This window comes from Passer domesticus, chromosome 1 (assembly GCF_036417665.1).
Source record: "Passer domesticus isolate bPasDom1 chromosome 1, bPasDom1.hap1, whole genome shotgun sequence".
Lineage (NCBI taxonomy): Eukaryota > Metazoa > Chordata > Aves > Passeriformes > Passeridae > Passer > Passer domesticus.
Window position 1 is genome coordinate 138,240,014 of NC_087474.1, and position 27,578 is coordinate 138,267,591.

At 40.6% G+C, this 27,578-nt stretch overlaps 2 protein-coding genes across 10 annotated transcripts; one reads left to right on the plus strand and one right to left on the minus strand.

Moving 5' to 3' along the window:
- Positions 1 to 6,619, minus strand: LOC135307209 (uncharacterized). The gene is made up of 4 exons (XM_064431973.1): positions 6,138 to 6,619; positions 1,780 to 1,855; positions 1,254 to 1,342; positions 1 to 411 (listed from the first exon to the last, which is right to left on the minus strand). The coding sequence occupies exons 1-4, from the start codon at positions 6,617 to 6,619 to the stop codon at positions 390 to 392; spliced, it is 669 nt and encodes a 222-aa protein (XP_064288043.1). The 3' UTR covers positions 1 to 389.
- Positions 5,761 to 26,365, plus strand: PLEKHF2 (pleckstrin homology and FYVE domain containing 2). Of its 9 annotated transcripts, XM_064392168.1 has the most exons (3): positions 5,798 to 5,873; positions 6,641 to 6,692; positions 23,025 to 26,365. In XM_064392168.1, the coding sequence occupies exon 3, from the start codon at positions 23,039 to 23,041 to the stop codon at positions 23,786 to 23,788; it is 750 nt and encodes a 249-aa protein (XP_064248238.1). In that variant the 5' UTR covers positions 5,798 to 5,873; positions 6,641 to 6,692; positions 23,025 to 23,038; the 3' UTR covers positions 23,789 to 26,365. The 9 variants fall into 9 exon arrangements, with proteins under 9 accessions (XP_064248220.1, XP_064248238.1, XP_064248229.1 ...); XM_064392150.1 differs by lacking the exon at positions 6,641 to 6,692 and having other exon boundaries at positions 5,761 to 5,873; XM_064392159.1 differs by lacking the exons at positions 5,798 to 5,873; positions 6,641 to 6,692 and adding an exon at positions 6,127 to 6,265.
- The last annotated feature ends 1,213 nt before the right edge of the window (positions 26,366 to 27,578 follow it).

The following is a 27,578-nucleotide window of genomic DNA, read 5'->3' on the forward strand; positions in this document are numbered from 1 at the left end:
TTCCTGCTCCACATTTTACATCTCTTGGGCAGCTTGGAAGGATGGAAAACCAGCAGTGACTTTGGGAACAGCTGCGAATTTCCCCTAGAAAGCTTTCAGAGCAGGCTCAGTGTAGCACAGCAAACAGGTTGGCTTGCTGTCATGTGCCATATTCTGACTCCCAGGGAAGATCATTTCTTGCTTCCTGTGGCTCCTGAAGTGCATCTGAAAGCTCTGCCTGGAGATTAATGCACCTGGCATTTAAACGTGGGATCGTTTGATGTTTGGCTTTTTTCCTTCCTTGAAAATTTTTGTTAACTACACATATTTCACCAACACAGTTCTTTATAGCACAGCCAGCTCTTCAAGAAAGTTTTCCAAAGTCTTCAGGGTCGAGTCTCATGTGTGACTTATGAAAATCCCTTTTCTTGCCTGAAAACAAAAGAGTTGCACTTTAGTTTGCTGTAAGTTTTCTCTTAAAAAAACCCACAATCCCCCCCCGCCCCAAGCCCTTACCCCAACACAAATACTTTTCCTATCTGCTAAGTATTTTAAAGGTCAGTTATTAATACAATCTTTGCATCTTCAAGTGGGGAAAGTTAATAATTCTCAACTTGTTACATTAAACACTTGCTATGGGTTGCAGTGAAATAAAAAGCATGTACACTTTCCATCAAAAGTGAGTTTTCATAAGTGTGAGATCTAATGATCATAAGGAAAAATTCGTACTAAAAACCTTATCTGAAAACTTAGATTTTTCATCAAATTGTCACCATGAAATTTTGCTAAATTGTAGAGAGTCTCAGTTTATTAAATTAGCTTTTCTGCCATTTCATTCACAGAAAACAGTCCTAGCACTCCATTCCAAGTTGCTACAGGTACTACCAAAACCACGTCTGGCCACCCCAGTAAAAGCAGTCTCCAGACAGCTCTCTGGTGTCCAAGCTGGACACTGCTGATGGAGACTTGCCCTGCTCTGGGATGCTGCCTTGTAACATGGGTTTGTTATAAAGATGGACTTTGCCTCCTAAGCACTAAGGCTGAGTTGAAGTTCTGACCTCTTTGTTTGGAAAGTTGAAGTGGAATTCTCACACAAAGTGTCCAGGTCTTTGTAAAGCAGGATCCACAGATTCCAGTCTGCTGATGGCTCTGATTACTGCATTGCTACTTTTCAGGTTAAATGAAGGTGTCACAGTGACACCAAGTTAAATAGGATGCAGTCTTCTTTTCACAAAGATCAAGCACCTTCTATACAGATACAAGACATGTCCCACCTATGGACCTGGTCTTGTTTGCTGGACCATACAGGAGCAAGAGCATCGATCTCATCCAGGAAAACAACTGAAGGTCCCATCTGGTAGACCTACAAAGAAAGCACAGGAACACTGGCATCAGGAAAACAGCACTGTTTGAAAGGGAAAAGACATGAAAAACATTGTGGTTACAAGAACACTGGAACTGGTTAGTTTGGGATTTTTTTGAGGGGGATGGTGGTGCTTTGCAAACCTTTCTTGTTTGCATTATTAATATTTCCCAATACATCCCAAGATTTCCAGTCTCCCAAAACCCCACTGGAAAAGGAAACCCTGACAGTCCCATTTCTGTGGAAGGGGAAGGAGCTGACAAAACATGATAAAATTTCTTCTTGACCACAGAGAATTAGTTACAACTCAGACAGAACATGTGGCACATTTCAGCCATACCTGTTCAAATAATAAACGAAACTGTCATTCATATTCTCCTACCCATTCACTCAGGCAGTTGACACCATTTCTCATAAAAAGATTACTTCCCCATTACCCTGGCTACATTCATTAGCACTGCACAAGCTACCAGTGTCTTTCCAGTCCCTGGTGTACCATAGAATAGGAAATCTCTGCAATTAAAAAAAAAAAACAAACACGTAAGAAAAAATCATAATGGAAAAGTGCCTATTATAACCCCCATCCCTAAACCACACAGCTCAGCTCTCCTCAGCAAAACACTTCATGGATAACACAGTGGTAACAGCTAAAGTGTGAGAAAAGATAAAAAGGGTTCCTACACAATACAATGAGGCAGCAAATGAAATTCATAAAGAGGATAATGTGTATGTACAAAACATTGAGAAAAGAAGGACACATCCCAGAAGGACACATCCAAAAGCTCTGACATACCAGCAGGGGTGGTTACAACACAGTGGAGCCAAACAAACTTCCAGTGCAGAAGCTGAGTCCAGGATAACTTACAAATCACCAGTTCTGCATGTTCATTCTTGTTTTCACAAAAGGCAAGATTTGAGAGTAAAGCATTTAATTACCCCTTAAATAGCCTTAAATTTCTGGGTTTGGTCTCCCTTTGTGGGTGATAAAAAAGAAGCAATCTAAAGCTGGGAAAGTATTCTGCATTTCTGCATTTCCATCAGCTAGAAAAGCCAAGATGTTGCTCTTTCAAAATGAATTTCATTTAATAAAGAAGCAAAAGACAAAGATTTTCTTTTCATTGTTTGTAATACTTTTAAAAGTTCCTGAAAGCAAAGCATTTAAAATCCCATTTCAATATACCATAACTGAATTTTGCTGACCAAGAATATATGTTAATAATTAAATCTCCAATAATTTCATTTTGTAACACAGAACTCAGCTGTTACTCATCTGTAAAAAGTGGACAAATTCTTATTCTAGCCCAAGCACAACAAGCACTGCAAGCTTCTAGTTACAAGTTTTATCATTTGTAAAAGTGATGCTTGAGTGTTTGAAAAAAAACAGTGTTTGTGGGAGAGAAGTAGACTTTCAAGAAGAAAACTACAGTTGACTACCAGTAGGCAATTCACTGTACATGAAACTCTAAAGGAAAAAGTCTCCAACTCCAGCTTTTAAAGGCAAGACACCTTTAAAGGTGTCTAATCTTGCCTCACAGGAAATCTCCAAACCTACATATATGCTTGTTTCTATCAATTTTTTCTAATATTACTTTTTCATTTTCTTAAAACTTTTTACTACTGCTAAAAAAACCTCATTCAACAGTTCTGAAAATTTTGGAGCATTTTTATATGTTAAAGAAAGCTACAACCTCAATATGGTTCCATCAGAATTTCGATGTCAGCACAAAGGAAACGTTCACAGCAATTTTCAAACTGCTGGAGAAAAACCTGTAAGCCAAGGGAGTTGTAGACAGCCCATTATTGGAAGCTTTCATAAATAGTGTAAATGTCTCACTGACATGATGAAGTAAAAATCCTTACTGAAACAACTATTTGCCTTGCCTCAACATCAGACAGATTTGCTTCAGTTTTCATGTGATCCCTGTGAATATTTGAAGTGAAAATGCAAGCCCTGATACAGCTGTGTGCAAACAGTGTCCATAAAAAATCATAAAGCAGCTCAGGAAGCCCAGTATGAGACATGAGTTGCAGCATATCACTGCTATTTCATATTTTCTGAAGCTATTTCCTCCACCCTTAAAGCACAGCTCTGGCATAACTGACAGTAAGATTATAATTAGAGAGCAAACATAAATGTCACTTTAGACTACACTATGCTTTGGAAGAAGTTTTTTTTCAATTAAAATTACAAATAAATAATCACTCTATGTGAAATAGTAAAATAAATTAGTGTCTACTTCTTCCACACCCCATGATTTTCCATCCTTTGCCTTCTATGCATCTTCTCTGTACAGCCAGCTTTTTGCAAGATTGTTTCTACACTACTAAGATAAAAAATTGAAATGTAAGAGCAAGGATAGATGAACACAAAAAACCCCATTGAAACTGGCACACATGATCAGTATGACATTTTGATGTAGTGAACACAAAGCAAGAATCACAGGCATTTAGCCAAGTTTTTGAAAACTACTTAAAAATTAGGTCAAATGTTTACTTTTTTTAGAGATACTTAGGAATAAGTGTTTGAGGATTTGCAAACTGACTGTTTTCAGGTTTATTTTCCCCTCTTGCTAAACAGAGTAAAAAAAATCCCATTCAGTAGGAAAAAAAGAGTTCTGAAGATATAGGAAGATAACAAAAAACAATTATGGCAGGCTTTCACAGCATGATAACATTAAGTCACTTTTAGTTCCTAGCCTTCCTCAGACAACTTGTTACTTATTACTTAGATTACTTATTCTGCTCTTAACCCGAGTTAAGGTCTTGTGCTGATTTTCCGTGACTACATATGGTAGAAAAAGCATCTCACTGCTCTTAGTTACACTTCACAAACCTTTCAGAAAACAATGTCAGTTTGCACTTCATGGTGAGACTTAAAACACAGACACACAGGCAAAAACACTAGGACTGCTTCTCTTTGCCTGTATCCAGCTTTCTGCTGCATCTTAACTCGACTGGGTGTTACAAAATTATTTGTAAGCATGAAAGAAAATTTAATTAACCATGAAGCTGCTTCTGATGCCAAGAAAATTGATTTAGACGACAAGTTAAATCTACAGAAATTTACAACACAAAGAGATCTTTTTGGTTCACAAGAACCATCCCATCCCAAAAAGATCCTCTGGTGTGAAGATCTCTCTGCAACTGGCAGTAGCAAAATGAAGACACTTGTGGCCAATTTAAATATTGGCTGTGCCAGAATTCCTTACACATGAAGCACCTGCCAAATACACCCTGCTGCACACACTCTGAGATTTGTGGCTTAAGCCACAAGAACCTGTTTCCAAAAACTCATGCTAAACAGTTTGGCCCACGCCTTATATAAATCAGTGCATTAAGAGTAATTACATGACAGCTCAGGCTGACACACTGGATGGATTTCAGGGAGAAGTGATCCGATTGTCATGCTGTAGGATGCTCAGAGCTCCCTGTCCTGCTCCCTTTCCTGTGTGCCTCCTCCACAGCAGGAGAAACCCAGCTCAGTGATGTGGCCCTTGCCTGTGTCCCTGTCTGAGCTGGGACAGAAAATTCAGCCAAAAGTCAGAAAGTTCAGCAGTTTCATGATTACTACTGGGAAGCCCCACTACCTATTTTTAATCCCCAGAAAAGCCAACCACATTATTGCTCAATAATGTGAAATTTGAAAAACAAAACTGCCATATTACATATAAGTGAAATTTTCTTGGGGGAAAAAAAAAAAGAAAAAAGAAAAAGAAAAGAAGACCATTGGGCCGTTTTCCAGCACACACTTTGGCATCAGAGCGACACCATCGAAGTTGATGGTGCTGTACCCTGTTACCTCTCCTTGCTCCACAGCTCTTCAGAACCTTCCCAGCCACCCTTTCCCCCTGACAGCATCCATCAACAGGTTGAAATCCTAGGGGATCAGGTGAGCTGCCGAGCAGCCGGCTAGATTTGGAAAATACTGCTCTGGATGACTCGATGTGTACACACAAACAATCCTGACACAGAAGGTGGAAGGGGCTCCTGGTGTTGACAGTGTTTCTGGTGGGAGCCCTTCTGCCATAGCTTCTCCAGGCTGACCAGCACCTCTTCAGCCTGAGACATGTCACTAATTCCCTTCCGTGTGCTGCGTAGAGAGAGGTGCTTAAAAACGTGTCCATCCTGAATTACCTCTGGGCGAGTATACTTAGAGCCACGGGCGCGAGCACAAACCCGCGACTGTCCACAAAGAACGTCTCTTAAAAAAACAAAAACAAAACAACAACAACAACAACAATAAAAAAAAAAACAATAAAAAAAAAAAAAACAGGAGGCAGCCGTCCTGCCGGGAGTACCCCTCCTCCGCGAGGTGCCACTCCCGGGTCGGGATGAGCCGGGCCGAGCCGCTCCCGCCCGCTCAGGGCGGCTCTGAGGGCAGCCCGCGGCTCGGGCGCTATCCCTTCCCGCCCAAGATGGCGGCGGCCCCGCCCCGCCGGGCGGTGTCCCGGAGCCCGTCCCCCGGCGCGGGGTGTATGACCGCGGCCGTGCGGCGGATAGGGCAGGCGGCGGCCGGAGCGGGGTGTACCGGGTGAGCAGCGCCGTCCGGCCGTGTTACGGGCGGCCAGGGAGCGGCTTAAGTCGGGGCCGGCTGGGGAGCGAGAGGAAAACTTTCCTTGCGGAGCCCGGGACTCCGGCCGCTCTCCCGCGGCCATGTTGGGAACCGGGGGCTGCCCGGGGGGGGGAAGGAGCTCCCCGGTGGGAGGCGGCGCTGGGCTCCGCTGTCCCGCCGCGGGGCTGGGGCAGCGCCGCGTCCTGCCCGCAGGGAGGGAGGGAGGCGGCGGGGCGGCAGGACCTGGGGAAGGAAGCGGCGGCGGCGGGCGCTGGCTTGTCCCAGGGCACTGAGGGAGTTGGGGGTCTCGGAAACGAGTTCGTCATCGGGAAAGGGGAGAAACAGCAACGGCGGCGGCCCCGCGGCGTTACGTAAGTGCCGAAACTCCTGGGCTCGTGACTCCGCCAGGCGCCTTGAGGCGGCGGGACGGGCGGAGGGCGCTTCCTGCCCGGCGGGGCGCGCTCCCCCGACCCCTCGCGCGCCCGGTGAAACTCCGTGTCGTTCTCGGAGCGAGTCGCCTGAAAAGTGTTTACACTGCTGTGAAAAAACAGCGGAACCGCGAGTCGTGCGGCTGCGAGCATAAGGTGCCTTTTTTTTTTGTCTTTATGAAAGTCGCCTGTTTTGAGGGGAATGTAACTGGTGTGCCAGAGATACGTATGGCTCATAAGCTGTTTTCTGAAAGTAGCTCGAGAAAAGGCAGCTGCATGTTTTTCCTCTCGCCTCATTCGAAATACTTATGTTCATAGGCACCGATGTTTATAAATGGCAAAACTGCTCATCACGGCAAGAAAGCGATGGGTGAGTCTGCTGAGCAGCACGTCCTGGCATCGGCTTTGTCCCTGCTGAGGGAAACAGCTGTAACTCGAGTTTTGACGTGAAGCATCAGTACAGTGGCTGTTGATAACCAAAAGGACCTTTTATATTCTTTACCAGAGGTCGAGGATTGTCTTTTGGCTCGGTTGATGCAAATGGTTCCAGAAGCATCATTAAGTTCTAATTCAGGCTGTCCTCAGGCTGTGCTAAGAGTTACTGAAAGGGTTGATGCTTATTTGAGAAACACTATACGTGAAGCTTCAATGTGCCTAACAGCTTAAGGTCAGATGAGGTTAATACAGTAGGCAAAGTGACTCTAAAACCCGACCCACAACACAGGAATCTGTTTCAGAACTGAGACTGCAAATTCCCCTTTCTCTCCTGAAATAAGGAGAACTTAAATATTCCGATCTTAAGTTCTGATACTTGTATATTGAATTATTTTAGGGATGCCTGTCTGAAAGAAGGGAAGTATTTAAAGACAGCGGTGTAATCGGTGCTGAGATCCTGCAGATTAGTTGCTTTGTGTGCAGTCATCAGCATGCAGAATGGAATCGGTTCTTTAGCTCAGAAGGCAGTGCTCTTGCTTTTAGCCTCTAATCTAAATACTGTTGACTAATCCCAGTGGGTAATAAGAATCCCAGTGTTGTTAAATGTCTTTTATATGAGCTCAGTTTCTTAAATAATACTTTCCCAAGAGTTTCAGTGCCACCAATTTTGTTGAAAACAACAGTGAAAGTGAAGTGTTGTGTGCCCGAGTCCCAAATTCTTCCTTCTGAATGCAAATCAGCTGTGTGCTGTTTGGTGTGTCTGAGTTTTGCTCTACATGGAAGCCCACATAGAGGAAGTCCCTTAAATGCTAAATGAAAGCTGGCGTGTAGAATTTTTTAGCTGGAGGAGCTGGTTCAGTTTCCTCTGTTGTATTCTGTAGAAAGAGAGTAGCATCTTTCTACCCGAAAAGCAAGTTTTCGTTAGATGCAGTGATGAAATAATTTTTCAGTTAGAGCTTTGTCCTCTCTCCCTTATATCAAGGGCTGAGCTTTAGCTGTAGTAATTAGACATGTCCCCAGAGTGACAGAAGGATCTATCCTTAGTATCCTAAAGCCCTTTAGTTTACAACTGTTATCATTGGAAAAATGTTTGCTATATTCAAAAGGTATGGTGAGTTTTAAGTTTCACTGCTGTGGTTAGTGGATGCAGCATAGTTTCAGAGCAGTAAAGAAATGGACCTGCAGTTTCAGGTGAGGCACGATGTGACAGAGCATTGCCAAAAGCCCCATGAGAGCAATTATGGCAGAGTACAAACACTGGTTTCATACACTTACAGCATTTTTAGTGGCTTGTCTTCATCAAGGAGGGCTAGAAGTGTTTAAGTGAAAGCTGAGGGTCAAGGCATGGCACATAGATAAGGCAGAGTTGAATTTTTAAGTACTTGCAGACCTGATTTTATGAAAATGGATGTGAGAAAATGTTGGGAGTGGTGTCCTGGCAAACAAAATGGCATGCTAGTTTTTTGTTCTTAAAGTACACCTACTAATGGGTGATGTCAAATAAGGAAATCCCAGTATTAACAACTAATATGATTCTTAGATGATGATAGGTAAGAAGTACAAATTCTTGATTTTGTACTAGGAAATGAAACCTTATTCTGTACAGCTTCAAAATGTAAAGGTACATTTGTGACTTATTTTGAGCTGTGTTAATATTGAAGCTTACTTTTTCCATTTAATTTTTGGGTTTTCTTAAAGTCATAGATCATGATTATATATGTATATTTTACTGCTTTCATGAAGTAATTCAGTGTTTGGATGAAAGTATGATATTCCAAAAGAGAATACATACAGGCAAATATGGATTTCTGAAATAGAAGCACATATTTAAAACTTCCTCCTTAATGCTGCAAGTGCCAAGTTTGCTGTTGTAGGATAACTTTTGTCTTCATGATTCATTGGAGGACTTGTTTTTATAGTTGAGGGGGGTGAAAAACTACTCTATAGATAGGTGTGGTAGAATATGTTTGCTAAAGATTATTTTATTGTTGTTGTGAACAGCAAGATATGAATATGTTAGCAAGTAGAGTCCTGCAAATTCAGGGCTACAAGAGTAGTCTGGTTGAAATAAATGAGTCTTTACACGAGAAGTGGCTTGATTGAGACTTGTAGGACAAAGATTCTCCTTTTATGAAAATAAATATTATTGTGCAGAAGTGTTATTGAAGAGTACTGCATGTTTTTCATCCTGCCACCTTAATGCTACACAGTCAAAAATGCACAGATGTTGACTTTAGTTGCATACATAGGTAAGAGTACTGCTTCTCTGGACAAAATCACATTTTGATTTTTTTTTTTGTTCATTTGGTTGGGATTTTTTTTAGCTTATTAGTGATTGTAAATAATTTAAGGATTTTAAAAGTGAAATGGAAGGGAGTGACTTTCTATTTTTTCTCTTTGCATCATTTTATTTTACGGTAAAACAGTGTTAAGTGTATTGTGTATGTAATTTAGTGGGATTTTGGCATTTGTCAGGCATTTGTCATGTGCCAAAAGAAGAAAAAAAAAACAGTTGAAAGTTAAGGATTTCAAATACAGGAATGTTGTTGCTGCATCAGTCTGCCCTCCCAATCCCCAATGTAATGGGGGTTGTAAGAATGTGGGTGAATGTAATAAGATGACATGCAAGCAGTTATTTACTGTGTTGAGAGGCAACCTCTTGAGAAATTTTACTGATTCAAATAGACACAGGGGGCTGTTAAATAGGATCTTTATATCAGCAGCTTTAGCTTTTTTTAAGTGCTTCTTGTGCCTCCAGCATATCATCTAGAGGTAACTGTTTTGCTTTTAAGTGCTTAGTATGCCTTCTGAAAAAGGAAAAGTTACAGCATGTTCTTTAACATCTGCATTTCTAAAGTGTACACATAATTTGCTAACCAAATTACCAGTGTACCATACACGCAGCCATGCAGGTTGCCAGCATCTTCCCTGTGCAGGTTAACTTCAGTGCAAACCTTTGTGCAGTTTTCCAATTGTCCTCTGTATAGTCTGTACTCCAGTTGCTTTCCGTATAACTAAAATAAATCAAACACATCTGACAGTCAGTGAAAGGGAAAAGGGCCAGTGAATGCATTTCCCAGGAAGGCCATCACCTACAGTAAGCTGCTGTGATTAAGGGGTTCTTTCAGGAAATAATTCCTTGGTTTTACCCTTCTTCTGCTTTAAATTTCTCCTGCCTTAGCTGTCAATACTTGGTAATGTAAAACTTCTGAGAGTGATTTTCAGTGTACTTCTGTTCTGAAAGCTGTGTGTGGCAGTGATTAGTTCCCCCTCCACCCTTCCCTCTGATCTAGGTTAACAGCATAGAGGCAAGTGAACTGCCCTTGTAACACACAGGTTATGTTTGAAAAGCTGGTTACATTGAAGGTTGACAAATTTTATTTATGGTATCATTGTTATAGCTTTTCTTTTGGTTTTTATTAATGGCTGGTAGATGTCAGTTTTCTAGACCTTTATAATTCATCCATGTTTCAGCAGGTAGCAGCATTTGGTGTAAGAAAGGTCTTGCGTCCCTTGCTCAGAAAGAGAATTCAGCCCTTGCCATATTGGCTTATGTGTTCTTAAATAATGCTGGATAAAGATATTTTAAATGCTGCTAGGGATCAGCAGTGACAGGTCCATGATTGCAGCACTTCAGTGTTGTCAAGCTTTCTGAAAATCACATGTAATTTGATTCCAAGCCCTAAGCTGTATTTGCCTGCCTGTGCCTCTGGGATCTCCTGGTGCCAGCCCTGCACATGGTTCCTGGGGTATGAGCCATTTTTGGTACACATTTGGGCAACTTGTTTCAGTGGTTTTAAATAGTAGGGAAAGGATTCCCTGCAAGCAGTCATACTTGTCCTTAGTCCGTTCTTGCTGGTGGACTAGTGCAGAAGTTCCTTGGAGCTTTTTCTAATTAAGGAATTAAGAATTTGGAAGAGTTCTATATATATATATGTCTGTATATTCTGGTTTTCCTACTATAGTATTGAAAATGTACTCCAGCAGTGTTTTGTCTGATCCTGTTAGGTCAGCAATCAGCTGCCTGACCTCCTGAAAGTATTTCTACAGTATAATATATTATTTGGGTTACCTCTTAAAGTAGAAATTTCTTAGCTTAGGTGGGTCAGGAGCAGGAGAAAGTTGAGGTGATTGCACCTGCTTAGAGGAGAGAAGGTTGGGTGTTGTTACTTGGCTTGTCTTGTTCAGTTTTGTGGAAATGCTTAAAATAACTGAGCTGATTAAAGAAGCCTCTCTGTGCAGCTTCTTTTCCTATGACAGGATTTAAAGAACACGTGCAGGTGAAAAAAATTGATATAATAAAAATAAAATAGCAATGATGTTATGTTGCTGTGCTTGTAAATTGTGAGACTTTATGGGAAAACTTTGCTCTCTTTTAAAACATGGCTTGCTAGAAGTGAAAGTCCTTTTGTGTTGTAGTACTTTGTAGAAAATTAATGGATCTCATCAGGCTCTGACTACTTGGTAACTCTCTAGTTTGGTCATGCTGTGAATTATTACCTGTCCTCTAGCCCTTGTTTGACTGTTAGTGAAGTCAATGACTTCCCTCATAATGGTAATAAAAGTGAACTGAAGAAAACTTACAACAGATAGCTTTTTTTTTTTTTAACACTGTCTTGTTTAAGTACCTGTGCATAATAAAAACACGTGAGCCACTGAACAGGCTGGTGTGTCACAGGTTTGCATTTTTGGGGGGGAAAAAAAAAGGAAAAATAAATTCTGTGAACTTGATGTAGGCCTTTGGAACATGTAGCTGGTCTGGTAGCTCTCAGGTGCTGAAACAAGCAGGTGCCCTGAGATCCAGGAGGTGCTATTTTTAATGCATACTTGTGTCTTACAGATTTCTGTGAATGTTCTGTACTTGTCAGTTAAAGTTGCTGCAAGAAGCATGCTGAAAAATACAGTTTATTTCAGTCACTGGAAGCCAATCCCCTTTTTCACATAGACTGAGAGGTCTGGGTAGCCATTTACAAGTTACCTCCATGTGTGCTGTAATAATCCATAACAACAACAAACCGCACAGCCAATCTGGTTTTGGAAAATTGCTTGCGAGATGGATTTGGCAATAGTTCTTGTGGAACAGCTGCATCTGCATCTGTGTTTTTCTATACTAATGATGCTGTGTCCCCTCCTCAAAAGAATTTAAATGGGTCTTTTCTAAAACTGAAAATGTTGATGCAGTGGGTTTTCTTTGTTATGCTGGGTTGACAAAGGTCAAGTAGGCTCTAGCTTGCTCAGAAAGTGGTCAGGTCCTTTTGGCTGCTTTTTTTTTTTTTTTTTTTTTAAATGTCTCTCACCCAATGTCCATTTAATGTTAAGTGTGTATGTCAAGTATTTGCTAGCCCAGCTGTGCGGGTGTGTGCCCGGTGCTGCCGAAGTGGCTGTCCCCAGCTCGGCTGTTCCTTGGAAAGCGCTGTGTCGATGGGAGGGGCGCAGCCGGCCTGTGTCCAGGCAGCCTGGGAGGGAGGGCTGAGTCCCTCTGCCAAACCCCAGAGTAACTTTTTGTGGGAGAGGCTCTCCAAACAGCTAAACAGTTGGAGTAGGGAAACGTTACATTGTAAACAGAAAAATACATCCCAGTGCTTGGTATCGCTGCCCGGTCAAGTGACCCAGCGGATGGGGTTTGTCTCTCTTCTTGAGGTGGAGCAGGATCCCAGGCTGCTGTCCTTTGCCCTCGACTCTTCAGGCACATTTCGAAGGTGCTGATCTGTTGTGTTTCTTCTGATGTCTTTTATCTACTTAGAACTGTGGAAAACTTCAGAACGAACTTCAGCTTTTTTGAACTTCAGCTCTGTGGAAATTGATTTTGAAACTCTGCTCTGGTGTATGTCCCCAGTGCTTTGGTTAAAATGAAAGATGCAGTTTGCTAGCACCAGAAGTTAAGCTAAACCACTGATAGTGCTCTTAAATACGTGCAAACAGCAAGTCAAAATACTAAGGTGTTTTCCCATGACAACAAAAACTTGATCTGAATACTGGACATTTTTAGTCAGTTGTTTGTTAATTAATTTTAAAGGGCACACTTGTGTTATGTAGTTTATTAATACCTAATTTTTAGATATACAAAATATCAGCCTTTTTACTTCTCCCTGTTTTAGTATGCTGACAGCTGCAAGTATTCGCTGTGCCTGCAGTTGCCTGGATCTTGCTTTTTGTGCTTTGAAAGACAAGTTTGTCAAAGTTGAGCACTGTTCATGGTGGATCAGGCCTGCCTGTTCATCTCTGCAGAATTCAAGCTTTCAGGGTTTTTGGCTGTGTGCTGTGGCTTGGGTTTGTTTCTTTTTTTTTTTTTTTTTTTTTTTTTTTTTTTTTGTGTGTGTGTGTATATTTTGGTTGGTTACTTTTGTAAGAATTCCTTTAATTCTAGCTATTTCACATGCTCATGCTGACAACCTTCTCTTTCACATCTTGAACAGTGTTAAGAATTTCTTCATCTAAATGTGGCAGCACCTCAGCTCCCAAAGTGCTGCTCAGAGCCATGTAAGCCTGTGTAGGTGCTTGGGAAATGCTCAGTTTATCAAGAGATGGGTAGGGACACAGAGAAGTTAGTTTAGATAGCTGCTCTGTTTGCTCCAACCCCTGACTGCCAGGTGGGGGATGAAGAATTATGTGTTTCTTCCCAGCAGCAGCTCTGTCTCTATCATGCCAGAAGACAAAAACAGTACCAGCTACCATGGTTTATTGTAAATAGACTCCTGACAGTGGTAATAAGCAGCTGACTTCATTAAAAAGTTGGACCTCTTACAAGAATGTTCCTTCTGGACTTCTGCAGTGAGGTATCTTCTCTCCTAAGAGGCGTTCAGGGATAACTTCTGGTGCTGCAGGGGACAGAAGGGAAATACAACCCCTTCCAATTGGTCTAGGAGTGCATTGAGGCCTCCTGATTATGAACTTCCCTGTGGTACAAACCCTTTAGTAGTGCTTGCATTTCCATCTTTCATGTTTTCTCAAGCAGGAGAAAACAGTGGGAGCAGCTTTGAACTCAGTAATTCTGGATTTGTCTGTTTCTTTCATGGGTGCCACATGTTTCTTGCTTGGAGCAGGGGTGCTGCTGTTCCTGCACGTGGCTTTATGGCCAAGGAGGTTCCTCTCATCCTTCATGCAGGGCAGGTTTGAAACAGGCCAGACATGTCTGGTGGGACAGCCCTCTTCCGCATGCCTTTATTTTCTTTGTGTCTCCTCTATGATTACTTGGAATTATAACTCTTCTGGATGTGGGAGGTGGACTTTCTGTTTACAAGCAGGTTAAGTGGGTGTTCTATTTCCAGCTGAGGTTTATGGTGTTAAATACCAAACCTTGTGTGCAGCTGAGGTGCAGAACTTAGGTGGTTTTGCCTGCATACAGCAGCTCAAGGAGTGTGGTGGTGTTTGTTCAGCAGAGTAGCCTGGATAGTAAAACAGAATTGCTCTGCTCTTACTCTGCTAATACATATGCTGCCTGGCAAAATAAATAGTCTTTTGCTAAAAATAGCTTTCTGTAACCAAATGAGCTTCTGAGTGGGTTAGGGAATATAAAGTCATGCATCTTGAAAGATGTCCCTAGAAATGATCTCTATCCTGAAGATAGAATTGGCCTATCTAGGCAATCTTAACTCAGGACTTCCTAACTCATTTGGATAATGCAAACTTGAAAAGCCATGCACTTGCTGTGCAGGTGTGATAATAAAGTGAGGTTTTTGGTTGTTGTTATACGTTTAGAATTATTTACATTATATGAGCAATTATTACACAACTGGTGAACTAAAGTGAAAGAGCAGTCCTTGCTTGTAAGATAGAAATCAGATTATACAAAAATTAACTGTAATTTGTAGAAAGGATTACTAAACTATAAGATGTCAGCCAGTTTAAAAAAGAATTTTCACACTGTACTTTCCAGAAGAATTTTAGTAGGATTTGCTTTGTGACAATCATGTGCAGAAGTTAAAAACAAAACAGTTAATTATAGTTTGTATGAACTGTCATATGGTCCATTATAGTAATTATAGGTTTATGATGACATCCAACCAGACAAATGCATGGATTTGCTTTCATGACTTTCATGATGTAGTTGTACATGACTATATGCTGGACTCAGAAATAATCTGAAGGTTTCTAAAGTTTTGTCAAGGCCGAGTATTCACAGGCTGCAGAGTATGAAGTAATGTGGTTGCTGTTAACATATTTCCGGCATGGTTTCTGTGGTTGATGCCACAGCATTGGCCAGCAGGTTGAGACAAATGAAGGGTTAAGATTGCTGGGTCATACTGGATATACCAGTAAGGGGGTGAGTTAGCTAATCTGTGTTTCCCCACGCTGCAGCCATTGCTCCACAGGCTTGCACAATGCAGGAAGATGGGGGGGAAGAAAAAAAAATGCATTCATATAGAAAATCCTAAAAATCATGAGAACCATAAAATAAGACTTGGGAGAGGTCCCCAGTAACACCCTCTTTCCTGCCAGTGTGCTACTGATTGCTGCTTACTCTGTTTCTTTATAGTGTTCAGAATAAAATGTTGCAAGCATCTTTGCATCTGTAATCTGAAGCAGCCTTGGTGTTGCCATCATCTGTTCTAGTGTTTTAATCTTGCAGGTTTTTTGCCTTTATTAAATACCAGTATTTATTAAGGATGTGAGGAAAGGTTTGAAGATTCAGTAGCTTACATTGCCATAAGGAAAAGGTTGTTTGGGCTTTTTTTTTGTCTGTAAATCAAGTCAAAGTTTCTGTCCCATTATCAGTACCTTTCAGAACGCTGCAGCCATTAACCAGGTCAGTCAAAATTGATTATCTGGATAAAGACTATGCTGAAGTTCAGTGGGATTTTATTGCCTCATTTCCTGCTATCATCTCTACCTTGATAAAGTCTCTTTAATATCTCTGGTCTCTTTTCTTTTCAGTATTGCGATGAAGCTTTTTTGTTGCACTTGGTACATCTTTGATATATTATCAGGGTTATCCTCTAGGTCCTTACCAGTTGGTTATGATAAGGATAGCAAGACTGTTTGTTAAATACAGAAGTTTGGGGAATACTTTTTTGAAGAGAATGGTTAAGAGAACTGCTTGTTAGAAGGCTGTATTTCTCTTTAAGTGATAATTGTTGTCTTATGTTTTAAATAGCATCCACCTAGCTCCAGCACAGGACAGGCATTTAGTTGTTGCTGTTTTGTCAGCTTTTAGCAGTGATAAGACCTTTAGAAAACATTTGTCATACCCGTATCTCCTATCTACGTAGTATTTTTGTGGGTGCATTTCTTTTTATTTCACTTAACTTTATGCTCAAATTGGTCTTTTTACTATTTAATAAAAAGCAACTGCTGGATAATGCAAATATATAATTAACATTAAAAAAAGCCATCAATTAATTGTTACAGATGTATTTAAATAACTTTAGATAATTGAATGAAATACAAATAGATTAAAAATGGGCTGATGAATGCTTAACTCTAATTTTCCTCAGTATTTTATTTAAATACATTCTAAATTATAGAAATAAAGTTTAATTAAATGCTTCTTTCTATATTATGTTTAATCCAGCTGTTGTTGTTGGCCCTACCTGTTAAGAACCATAAAGGTGGCTTGTGCATGAATGCTTGGATTCTGATTACAGCTGATGAGATCTAAGTCCATAGAAAATGTAATTTTGTCAGCCAGGACAAGTGTCATCCTTCTCTGGATGTACTGGAGGATGCAGGGTAGGAGGTGTAACTAGTGAGGCTGAAGTAAGATTTAAAACATGCTGATTTGTCTTCTCACTTGTATCAGATCTGCTGTGCCTGTTTTTAGTTCAGCAATTTTCCACGCTAAAACAATTTTCAGTGTATTAACATGGATAAGTTTCCTTAAACAGGTTGCACTTCAGAAATTTACACTTGTGTTTTACTTGGCAGTAGTGCAAAATGTCAAATGTTGCTCTTAAGAGCAATATATATATATATAATATTGATAGAGGTCACCATATTGTATAACAGTATTGAGATGGCTTTATAGCTGGAAGTTTGTCCACAAAAAGTAGTGATACTGCTGTTTCTGACAGAGCTTTAAGTGAGGGATGTATGAGGGCTCTGGGTGACTTAATTGTTTATGCAACTGTAGCTCAAATTAGCCTGTCTTTCTTGCATAGATAAAGTGCAAGAGGAAAATTGTATGAGTCTGATGTGATGATCTAATATATAATAATTATTTGAGACTTGTTACTAAAATGCTTCCATGTAACTAAATGACTGATTCTGCCTGATGAACTCTTTTCAGGAAGAGTGATATTTTCCTCTGTGAATCCAAATAATGAGTCATCTTACAAACCATTTAATGCACATTAGATATCTGGTCTGCAGATAGTTCTTGGCTGTCTTTGGTTTACAATTTACTTATTTCTGTCTTGAAAAAAATGTTTTTGCTTTTCTGTACCTTTCATATATGTTTAATTTGTGTGATTTAAGTATAATGAAGCAAAATTAATTTCTGTTTGAAATTTGTTTTATTCAGAACCTTCAAGTTGTGGAGTCAAACATGATAAAACCTGTAACTTTTGCCTGCTATTAAGAGATTTAGACACTTTTATGAAGCATGTATGTTACCTTTAGGTAAGAAGGAGAATTGGCTAATTTGAACATATGTGGTGCAGCATAGTTGCTGGTGTTGTATGTGCAGGTGTGAGAACAAGGGCTCTCTATCACAACTGGATAATTATTTAGAAGTTATTGGGTGGCAGGGTATAATGTGCTTTGATTTAGATCTGCTGTTTTTGCCTTTTCTGTCTTTATTCCTTTTTGTACTTCTCAATTTCTGACTCTTCTATTCCCTACGTTTGCTTCAGTGCACCCACATCTAGATCTCACCTGGCCATTCTGATGGTGTGGCTTGTGACACTTTTTTATTGGACTTGGGTTACTGAATCTAGCTTTAAAACATCCAGGATCTTGCTGCAACTTTAGGACTGGATGGACCTCTTTATGATTAACTCTGAGCTCTTGTGCCTTTTACAGCAGCTTAAATATGCTTCTTTTTCTTTAAATCTATCACCTTAACTGAGTATCCATAGGAATGGATAAACTGCCTGTGTCCTGATACCATGGCTGTGAGGAATACAGACTGCCTGGTTTGTATTAATGCAGTGTGTTAAATGTAGTTGTTAACAGCCTCTAATAGCTAATTGCAAAGATGATGATAGATGAACTGATAATTATAACAAGGCCAGTAATATTTTTCTCCCTTGAAGCAGTGTTGAAGAAAAATAATGCTAAAAATTAGATGCTTATTAATTAACAGTTGCTAGCAGGGACTGTACACTGGACTTGATTTGTTCTTGCTCAAGCCAGAAGTAATGGAACACTGCCAGTTCTGCTCTCTTGCTGAAGAAGCTTGGGAATTTGGGTTGTGTCTCTCCTGCACACCCTCTGTGCCTGCCCTACAGCCTGAAGGGAGTACAGGTGGTGGTAGCATGCACTGAGCTGGGCTGAGGAAATGTTTTTGTGCTGAGCTGTATGCAGTGTGCCTCACTGTGCCACAGCAGCTTTTTCATCTCATTTCTCCCCTCTAGTACCTTTGTTGTTTGTGGTTCTGCTTATGGTGCTAATGCTAACTGCTACAGTGCTAATGTACTGGTAGTGAATTGGGTGTAACTGGGTCAGTCAGGGTTGCATTCTTTTTGGTTGACTCCTTGTGTCTATCTTCAGCTGCAGCAATTCTGTGCAGTTTAGTCTGGCCACTATCACAAGCAGAGCTAGCATATGAAATAAACATTCTATTTCAAATGAGACCTGTAGAAGCATTGAGTCCTGGGACGTCATTGGTTTGGTCTCCAGGATACAGTGGCAGAAAGAAAAAATTATGTGGAAAGTGACTTGTCAGTGCACAGCAACCCTAATAGAATTATTTTCCTGCTGCAGTAGTTTGGAATGTTAATAACTGTAGTAAGTGTGTGACTTCCTCAACACAGATTGTTTTAGGTAAGTGCATAACTTGTTAGTTCTTTAAAAGTTTCACTGATGTCTTTTGTTTGATCACATTGAAGGTGGTTGTTCTCACCAACAGGATACAAGTGTAAAATTTGTGTTGGAGCAAGAAGATCTTGATAGCAGAATTGTTCTTTCTCTAGAAGCTTCTTGTGAATAAAAGTGGAAATAAGAGTCAAAAACAGTTCTTTTTATTGTGGAATAGTTGGGGCTTTCTGTGTCATGAAATATTTTGTCACCTTTAAATAGCATATTATGCCATGGAAATGAAAGCCTTTGCCCAGCATTTTCAACATGAAAGGTACTAAGTGTGTGTGTAAGAGGGACAAACTGAAGGTATTGCAGCATTTTGAGAGTTGAGATTTATTTATTTGGAAAGGCTGCTAAACCATGTCTATAAAGTAACTCTTTGTAGCTCCTTTTCTTACAAAGTGATCTGCTTTTGGTTTGTTTTGGGGCAGGTTTTGTAATGTTTTGACTAGCTGCTAGTATTGTGCTGCCTCTGGACACAGCACATGAATCTGATGTCTGTGAGGACCATCAGTCCATCACAAATGGAGTCCCCCTTGCATAAAGGCCTCAGGACTTTTAGGAGTTTGTGTGCCAGAAGTGTGAAATTAGTCACATATGATAGAAGTCTGGATGATTTCACAGCATCCATAAGCTGAGACTATGTGTAAGACACTCTCCCCTTAAGTGGAGCTGTCTAGCCTTTTATTTCGAATCTTGTAGTTCTGGTTTATTCCTCACTTGCTTGAGGAAGGATTTGGGTATGTTTTCAGCAATTTGCCTTCAATCAGGAATCGCTTTGTTTGATCAGGTCTTGACATCCTGCATCTTCAGGGCTCTAATCCAGTATCTACTTCTCATGTGGCCAACAGTAGAAACTTCAGAATAAAGTTTAGCTGGAAGAGAGGAGGATATTGCCACCCAGTTCCAGAGCATGATGATCTGCTGTATCTTACAATAGATCTGAATATGCTTTAAGACAATAATGTAATTTTTAAAGACTGCTAATTGATAACTTTGCGTTTGGACTGTGACATCCTGGGGTTAAAGGTTCCTTTGTGTGTCTAGACAATATTTAATTTAAATCTCCTTGGTCAGTGTGCTCATGAGAAGAAGAGGTGCACTTCTTGTAACTTCAGCTCCTGTCAGTTAGGGATGTCTTCTCTTGTATTTCTGTTCTTGTCACATTTCATGATTATTTGTAACCAGGATGTATTTTGGGTAGTTTCCCATCCATTTCTGAACTTAATTCCTTTCTTAGAAAAGGCTAGTGAAGGTGTATGAGCATTAGTGTGCATAGGATTTCAGATGGATTTTTAATTTCTAGTTCTTGAAAACTCAAGAGAAAAATATCTGAATGCTTATTCTAAAAAGTCCAGTCTGTTAGTGTGGGAAGATACAATTAATGCCTTGGAAAGGTGGAATTGGCAGCAGCAGTCTCTGGCATTTATGGCCTTGAGGCTGGCAGGTGGGAATGTTTATCCATCACAGAAAAAAGTTTCAATCTAGAAGAGTTGCAATTTATCTCGTCTTTTGTAATAGTCTTTAACTTTCCCAGGATTCTTGTTTAAGGTCCCGTTAGTGACTATTTTCACAACAAGCTCAAAATAGTCTCAGGCAGAAGTTCTGGAGCCGTGTCTCTTGATTTCAAGCCATGATGATTATTAAATGATCCTGGCTGGAGCTGTTTGCTCTGAAACTGTCCTAGGGAACAGTTAATTAAAACCTTTAGGTTTTTTCTGCCCTTGTTTTCCTCTCCCTGTGACTTGTATTTTGAAAGCTTTCGCAGTGGCCTTGAACTGAGTTTGCTGTTTGTTGGCGGGGAGTGCAGAGGCTTAGTTGGAGCTGTGGGGCAGCGACTGCTTCCTACAGGTGGCTGTGACTTCACACCGAGAGCTCGCTCCACTGAAACCCTTCAGTGTGGTTGTGTTTGTGGGGGTGGGAGTCGTGTTCCCCCTGCGGACTTCCAAAAGCATTTTACTTGCTGTAACTTGCAGATAATTTGTATAAATGTGTGAGTATGTAAGTGGTGCATATTGATTTGTACCTGCAGAAAAGTGTGTTTTCTGGGCTGTTCACTTTGCATTCTGGTGACTGATGTCCTTTCCCACTTCATGGGGAGCATGGGATTACTAAATAACTTTAGACTGACCCTGTGACTGAGGCCTTGATTTTTAAGTTTGAAGGGCTGTCGGTTCAGTTTTGATGCCTGCAAAGGCTGTTGATTTCTCTTATGTTGTTAAATGGGAATGGTTATGTGGCAGTTAATGGCAATTCACTGTCATTCCAGATCCTGGGCTTCAGCATTCAGGCACCTGAATTTCATTTTGGAGCCTAGGACAGCAGCAAGTACACATAAAAAAGCTCCTAGTTTCTTTTCCATTCCCTTCTTATTACTTTTTACTTGGCAGTTTGTATTTTGTCTTCACCTTCTGCAGACCAATTTTTTTTTGTATTTGGTGGCCTTTTATAATTCTCCTAACCATAAAAGGAGTTAATGCAATACTCATGTATTGTAACTAATGCTGTGAGGCATGTAAAGAAAATTCAAAAACAGCGCTGAGAAATAACTTTTAGAGGTTCTTCTGTCTTGAGTGTCAGACTTCAAGATAATGTGTGCAGAGCTTAAATAAGGTAGTTCTATCTGTGCAAGCTCACTTGTCAAAATACTTTAGTGTAAAACTAATTACACTTTCAAAGCAGTAACTTGCAATAAAATGTATGTGATCACAGGTAACATACTTATTTAGATGAGGCCTGGTGAGATGTTTCATCCCTGCTTTCTAAGGAAGTATCTGTGCTTTGATTCATAGGAGGAAGATTGCCTGGATCAGGTTGTAGCAGAGCGATGGAGTCTGAGTAGCATCAAGTCTGAGCCCTGTTTGGGCCCAGTTTCCTCTCAGTTGTAGGCTGATGCTGTGTATTGATGGCAAGCAGTGCAGATTAAAGAAGTAGGTGATGTAGAGGACTTCCCAGCCTGGGATTGTGTTGTGAAGCACAGGTAGAAGGCACTGGAGTATTTGCTGCTCTACTCTTCTTCACCATTCAAAGCCGTGGCTGCAGCAAGGGGTGTTGTGAGCATCAGCCCTGTGTGAGGCATGGGGGGCTGAGAAGTCTGTCTGTAGTACTTGCCTCTGCCAGATGCCTCACTGCTCCATCAAGCAAGCAGTTCAGGTTCATGGCTGTACTCACAAGAAGTTTGAAGGGAGCAGATCTGGATTGGGCTGGCAGGATTTGCCTTTGCCAGACTTCTGTCTGGGAAACTCTGGGGCAAAAGAGGCTAAAGAGTGGTTTGCCAAGGTATGAATCACTATAGTGACTTCTTAATTTTAGTTCCCTGTTGGGTGCCTTAGCTATCTCATGCAAGAAAAAAATCTTATTTGCAACTTGGGGAACTGCAAGATGGGGCTTTAATCTGTAATTGGAGCATACAGTTCATTAGTGCTTCCTGAAATAAAAAGTAATCTTTTTTAAACTTTGAGCTAGTGCAGGTCACTTAGTCTTTCTCAGGAGCAAATGTGAGCTGTGTGGCTTATCCTCTGTGTAGGTTGCCTGAATGTGATGGATGCAGATGTGGTTCATGTAGGTGAGGAGGGAGGGACTGTGGGACTCCTGCAAAATGAAGACAGAAGCAAGCAGGTGATGAGCCACCAGCCATGACTCACTCCCTGTTTCTGGCTCAAGAGTTTGCCATGAAAGCAGATGTAGTGGGGGGTGCAAGCTGTGGCCTGTACAAAATGTTTCCAGCAGGTAGATTCATGGTTTTGGCCCATGATTTGAGGTTTACATACTGGAAAAAAAAAGAGCAGTAGTGAGCTAGCTTGGGGAGTGTGGTTTCCTATGTGAACAGCAATTATATAATTTGTTTGTTGTGTTAAAACTAATGTGGGTCTCCAGGCTGCTCAGTTAACTTGATGTTTTTGTAGCAGTAGAATTTGAAATGATGGATGATACTTCCTGTTGCTCTCTGGAGTAGGAGCATGAGGATATACAGAGAAATACGAGCATTAAACCAGGATGCAGTAGCCTTACTAGAGAGGAGCTAGTTTGTTGCTGGAGGCTCCCAAATGCAGTGCTGTAGGTGCTGTCTGTGTGATAAAGATAGCTGTCAGCTGCATAGAACATTTTTGCTTTTGGAAAAAAGACTAATCTGTTACTAAAAATTCTTAGGTGTTAATACTTACTTAAATCTAGCCCAAGTCAATGCCTCTCAGCCAGCAGGTCCTGTTAGATATTTTAAGAAATGTGGGGTTGGTACCTTCCTTGGGGAAGGCTGCTTGCTGTTGAATTCAGTCCTCTTCTAATAACAAACCTTTTTTTCTGCTTTTAGGATACTTGTGAAAGATGGTGGATCGCTTGGCAAACAGCGAGGCAAATACTAGAAGAATAAGTATAGTGGAAAACTGCTTTGGAGCAGCTGGTCAACCCCTGACTATTCCTGGCCGTGTTCTGATTGGAGAGGGAGTCCTAACAAAACTGTGCAGGAAGAAGCCCAAAGCAAGGCAGTTCTTCCTGTTCAATGACATTCTTGTTTATGGTAACATCGTCATCCAGAAGAAGAAGTACAACAAACAGCACATAATCCCACTGGAAAACGTCACTATTGATTCCATCCAGGATGAGGGGGACTTACGGAATGGGTGGCTTATCAAGACGCCAACAAAGTCTTTTGCGGTTTATGCTGCCACCGCTACAGAGAAGTCGGAGTGGATGAACCACATAAATAAGTGTGTTTCTGATTTGCTTTCCAAAAGCGGGAAGACCCCTAGCAACGACCACGCGGCCGTGTGGGTACCGGACTCGGAAGCCGCGGTGTGCATGCGCTGTCAGAAGGCCAAGTTCACGCCCGTCAACCGCCGGCACCACTGCCGCAAGTGCGGCTTCGTCGTGTGCGGGCCCTGCTCGGAAAAGAGGTTCCTGCTCCCCAGCCAGTCCTCCAAGCCAGTGAGAATCTGCGACTTCTGCTACGATCTCCTTTCTACGGGGGAGATGGCTGCTTGTCAGTCCACTAGGTCAGACTCCTACAGCCAGTCGCCTAAGTCGTCTTTAAACAATGTATCTGATGATGACGATGATGAAGACAGTAGCGACTAAGGACCAAATGTTTTTCCGTGTGTTGCAAGTTGTGTTTCAAACCATATGGAGCTGCTTTTGGGGAAGTCTGTAGTGAGGTTCCTCAGAGAAATCCTGTTCTAGCCATGAAATATGCCTGAATATCTTCAACTGCAATGTGCCTCGATCTATGAATTCTCTAGAAAATAGTTGTTTTTTTTCTCCTCTGCAGGGATAGACTGGTGCAAATGTTATTAGAATATTTTCCAACTTCATTTACTTGAGTTATGTCTAGGTTAGACTTTCATGGAAGATTGGAGAATGAAATGTACTTTCTTAATTTAACAATGCATACTTTCTAATGTTTCACATTGGTATGTTATGTGGGGTTTTTTAGAACTAGGGAGGAAAACTGTGAGCATGCACGGGATGGTGATGTTTTTGTTAATCATATAGACTGTCTTATTTTTCTAGCCATGGTATATAATTACAAGGTCGTCCAATGCACAAACCTAAATGTCACAAAACTTGGGAACTCTTGTTTTGCTGTTACTTATGACTTCCTATGCCAAGCAGTGCCTTGTACCAATTGTGCTGATTCAGGAAGAAACAAACCTATTTTATGTCTGTATTTGCCTAAATGCTGGTATCTGAGAGATTGTTGGTGCTATTGAAAATAACTGCTGTGTTCAAAGTGGAGCTTTGACAAGGTCATAACTGCATCCCATGTTGGATGATGGATACCCAAATGTTACATCCTCACCTGTGCAGGCAAGCCTGGAGACTCTGCAGATTCCCACAGGCTTCAGCAGCTTCCTCCTTGCAGAAGTTGTGTTGTAGGTTGGGATCTTGAGATGAGAAAGTTCAGGAGATTCTTCATGGGGATTTATATACTTTATTTTCAGAACACTTTCTAAGTTTCAAATTTGGCAAATGCATACTGAAATTTTAGTTGGGTGATACAGCATTTGGGTGTGCTAGCCTACATATTTTTGGAAGTAATTCCCAAAGATGTCACAAATTTTTTTCTTAAAACACTGGTGAGAGTACTGGGTTTTTTCCTTCCCCCCAGGAGTTTTATTGGCTTGTTTAAAAATAACCTTATATTTTGAACAAGAAGCCTGCAAGTATCCTTGTAAAACTGGCTTTCCTTTTTACACAGCTGACCTCAGGATAAATGTGGGATGCAAGTTCTTTTTATAAATGTATATCCAGGACCAAGAAAGATGCATTTAAGGACTATCATGAAATTGTCAGTGCAGAAAATGTCTCTATCATAGTGTTCACTTTAATTTCTTGAATATAGAAGTGTCATGTTTCCATATAACTGCAGAATTTACACTTGCAAAGACATGTTAAACCCCCAGCTATATGTTTCTGTATTTTTATAATGGGAACCTCAATTTTGAAGCAGAAAAACCTCTTTGAAATAGTTGTATGGATATAGTAGCAACTGACTTTATGCAAAAAAATGTTAAACTTTTGTGTCTATAAATGACAATTTCTGCACTGTTTGCCTTGGTTGGCAATAATTGGGTTAAGTATTTATTGAATAAACAATCAATGCTGCATGTTGCACTAGTCTCCCATTCTGTATGCTGGAAGTGTCAGTCATATTTTTTTATAAAATTTAGCAGAGTACTTCAGAGCTGTATCCCTCCATGAGATTTCTGGTAGCTAAAGATGCACTTAGCATCTATAGAGAGGCACTCTACATTCATACTTTGCAAGACATTGCTTCAGGTGAAAATTGCATCAGTATTTTTAGCTTAGACATAAGGCTCAAAATAAGGTTTTCTTTAGAAGCACTGAGGAGTATTTATTCTACTTGGAAATAAATACACAAAGGGAAAAACACTTTGATACAGACTTGGGACCAGGAAGATTCTGTAAAATTGCCAGATTGTATATATTGAAAAATAGTGGAAATAAAGAGTTGCATATACTTTTTCCTTGAAAGGTGAGGGAAAATGGGCTGTTCTGAGAAGGCACTTTGCTTTAATAGTGCTGACTTTTTGTACCTTTTGGTATTTCTGTTTTGGGAGTGGAGACTTGCTAGCTTCAGTTTTTCTATGGATTCAAAGTACAAACCTCCCTCGTACAAGCCTTCCAATGACTAACAATCATTTTCTTCCTTATCCAATTGTTTCCTCTTTCTCAAGCTGTCAAATATTAACTGGTCTTATTAAAGAGTCCATCTCCTTGTGTACTTTCCCCTTGGTTTCCATATGTTTTGCTTTTCATCACCTTTTAGTGGTGGGAAAAGGGTTTCTGAGAGTTAGATCACATCCTGTATTTTGAGAATGTACTTGTACCTACTTCATATATCTTTTTATCTGTGAATGAAACTTGCACTGACCCCTGAAGCTGTAACCAAACCAATGCGTGTGTGTGGGATTTTTCATCTGAAATTGTTGTATATGGTCCAAGCTTTTTAAAAAAGCATTAAAAAATGTGTTTTATGGAAATATTCCTCAGTGATATTTGTTTAAAACTTTACAAAATGCTCTGAACATTGACTTCTCTTGTAGTTAAAACTTCCTGAAAGGGCTCATTTCATACTTTGTAATCTTATCCTGTCAAGTTACTTTATTTACAAATACATGGTGTAGCTTCAAACCTGTGTTTAATTTTCTTTAACTGTGGGCCTTCAGAGGTGAGAGAAAACAGGGCAGCTGGTTTTTATACTGGTATGTAGTTTAGCAGCAAGTTTATTCGCTGTCAGGAGATACCAATAAACTGGGAGCATAACCCTACCGAAGGAGTTTTAAGACTAATTTTGAAATAAGTGTGGTTATGGATTTAGAAGCCACTTAGGCACTTCAGGAATGATTTAAAAGAAGTATGGCCTAGCGTGTTGCAAAGTTTGGGTTTTGTTGGACTGGTGTTGGTTGCTGGAACTGACAGTTCCAGTCACTGAAGAGGCTGGGGGCCCCTGCACTTGGAGTGGCCCAGCTCCAGCTCTGCAGGTCTCTGTTCTTGGTCCTGTCAGACCACCCCTGGGGACAGGACTTCTTGGGGTATCAAACAGGAGAGGAACGTGGTACTTTTCCCAAAACTTCTGCACTCTCCAGATCATATGTGTGAGCAGTCTTTGTATTTTATGTACTTTTTTTGTTTCTGGTGGTTTTAACATTTTTTTTTTCCAAATTCAATTAAATAAAAGCAACAGGGGGAATGTCTCTTGCAAGGCTCTGCAGTCAGTTTCTGCTTTGTTGAAGATTCTGTATTGGAAAAATAAGTGTTTGCTGTAGCTGAGTTCACATTTTGAACACTGTTTACTAGTACTTCATAGTTCATTTGCTGGAAATATTAAAGGAAAGGGAAAAGTCTTTCTTTTGAAGATTTTAATTGAACACTACTAATTTTAGCTTTTGCACCTAAACTGCTGTTGAGATAGTTTCAGCTGTTCTCTGTTCAGATTCGATGCAGCTGAATTTGCTGTAGCTGTAATCTGGGAGTCAAGCACTGCTACTCAGTTGAAACAAAGTTTAACAAAATGGGGGAGTGGATTAATGAGTGCTGAGTGTGCAGTGGGGCTTTTAAAGTCCTGTCTCTAACAGGCAGATTATGAAAATCACATTCAGAAACCTTGTATTTATGTGAGGCTTTTCCCCCAGGGGACACGCTTTAGCTAATCTCTTAATGCAAATGAAAAGGTTGGTTGTCGCAGTTGCTGGTTAATGTTTGTGTGGAAGCAGATTATGGATTGTATTGGGATTATTGTATTTTCCTGTAAGCTCTGAACTGAGAGAAGCATGCCTGGTTCTGTTTGCAGATAGAGTCAGAAAAGAGTTAAGAGTGTTGCTGTCCCCCCTTCTCCCTCCAATTG

What these genes read in the sequence shown, in the direction of transcription:
- LOC135307209 (XM_064431973.1), bottom strand. Translation starts at nt 6,619, where the DNA reads ATGAGGCGAGAGGAAAAACATGCAGCTGCCTTTTCTCGAGCTACTTTC. An exon ending in GCCGCCGCTTCCTTCCCCAG is followed by an intron (nt 1,856 to 6,137) that starts GTCCTGCCGCCC and finishes TTTTAATTGCAG; the next exon opens with AGATTTCCTATTCTATGGTA. An exon ending in AAACAAGACCAGGTCCATAG is followed by an intron (nt 412 to 1,253) that starts GTGGGACATGTC and finishes TTTTGTTTTCAG; the next exon opens with GCAAGAAAAGGGATTTTCAT.
- PLEKHF2 (XM_064392150.1), top strand. Translation starts at nt 23,039, where the DNA reads ATGGTGGATCGCTTGGCAAACAGCGAGGCAAATACTAGAAGAATAAGT.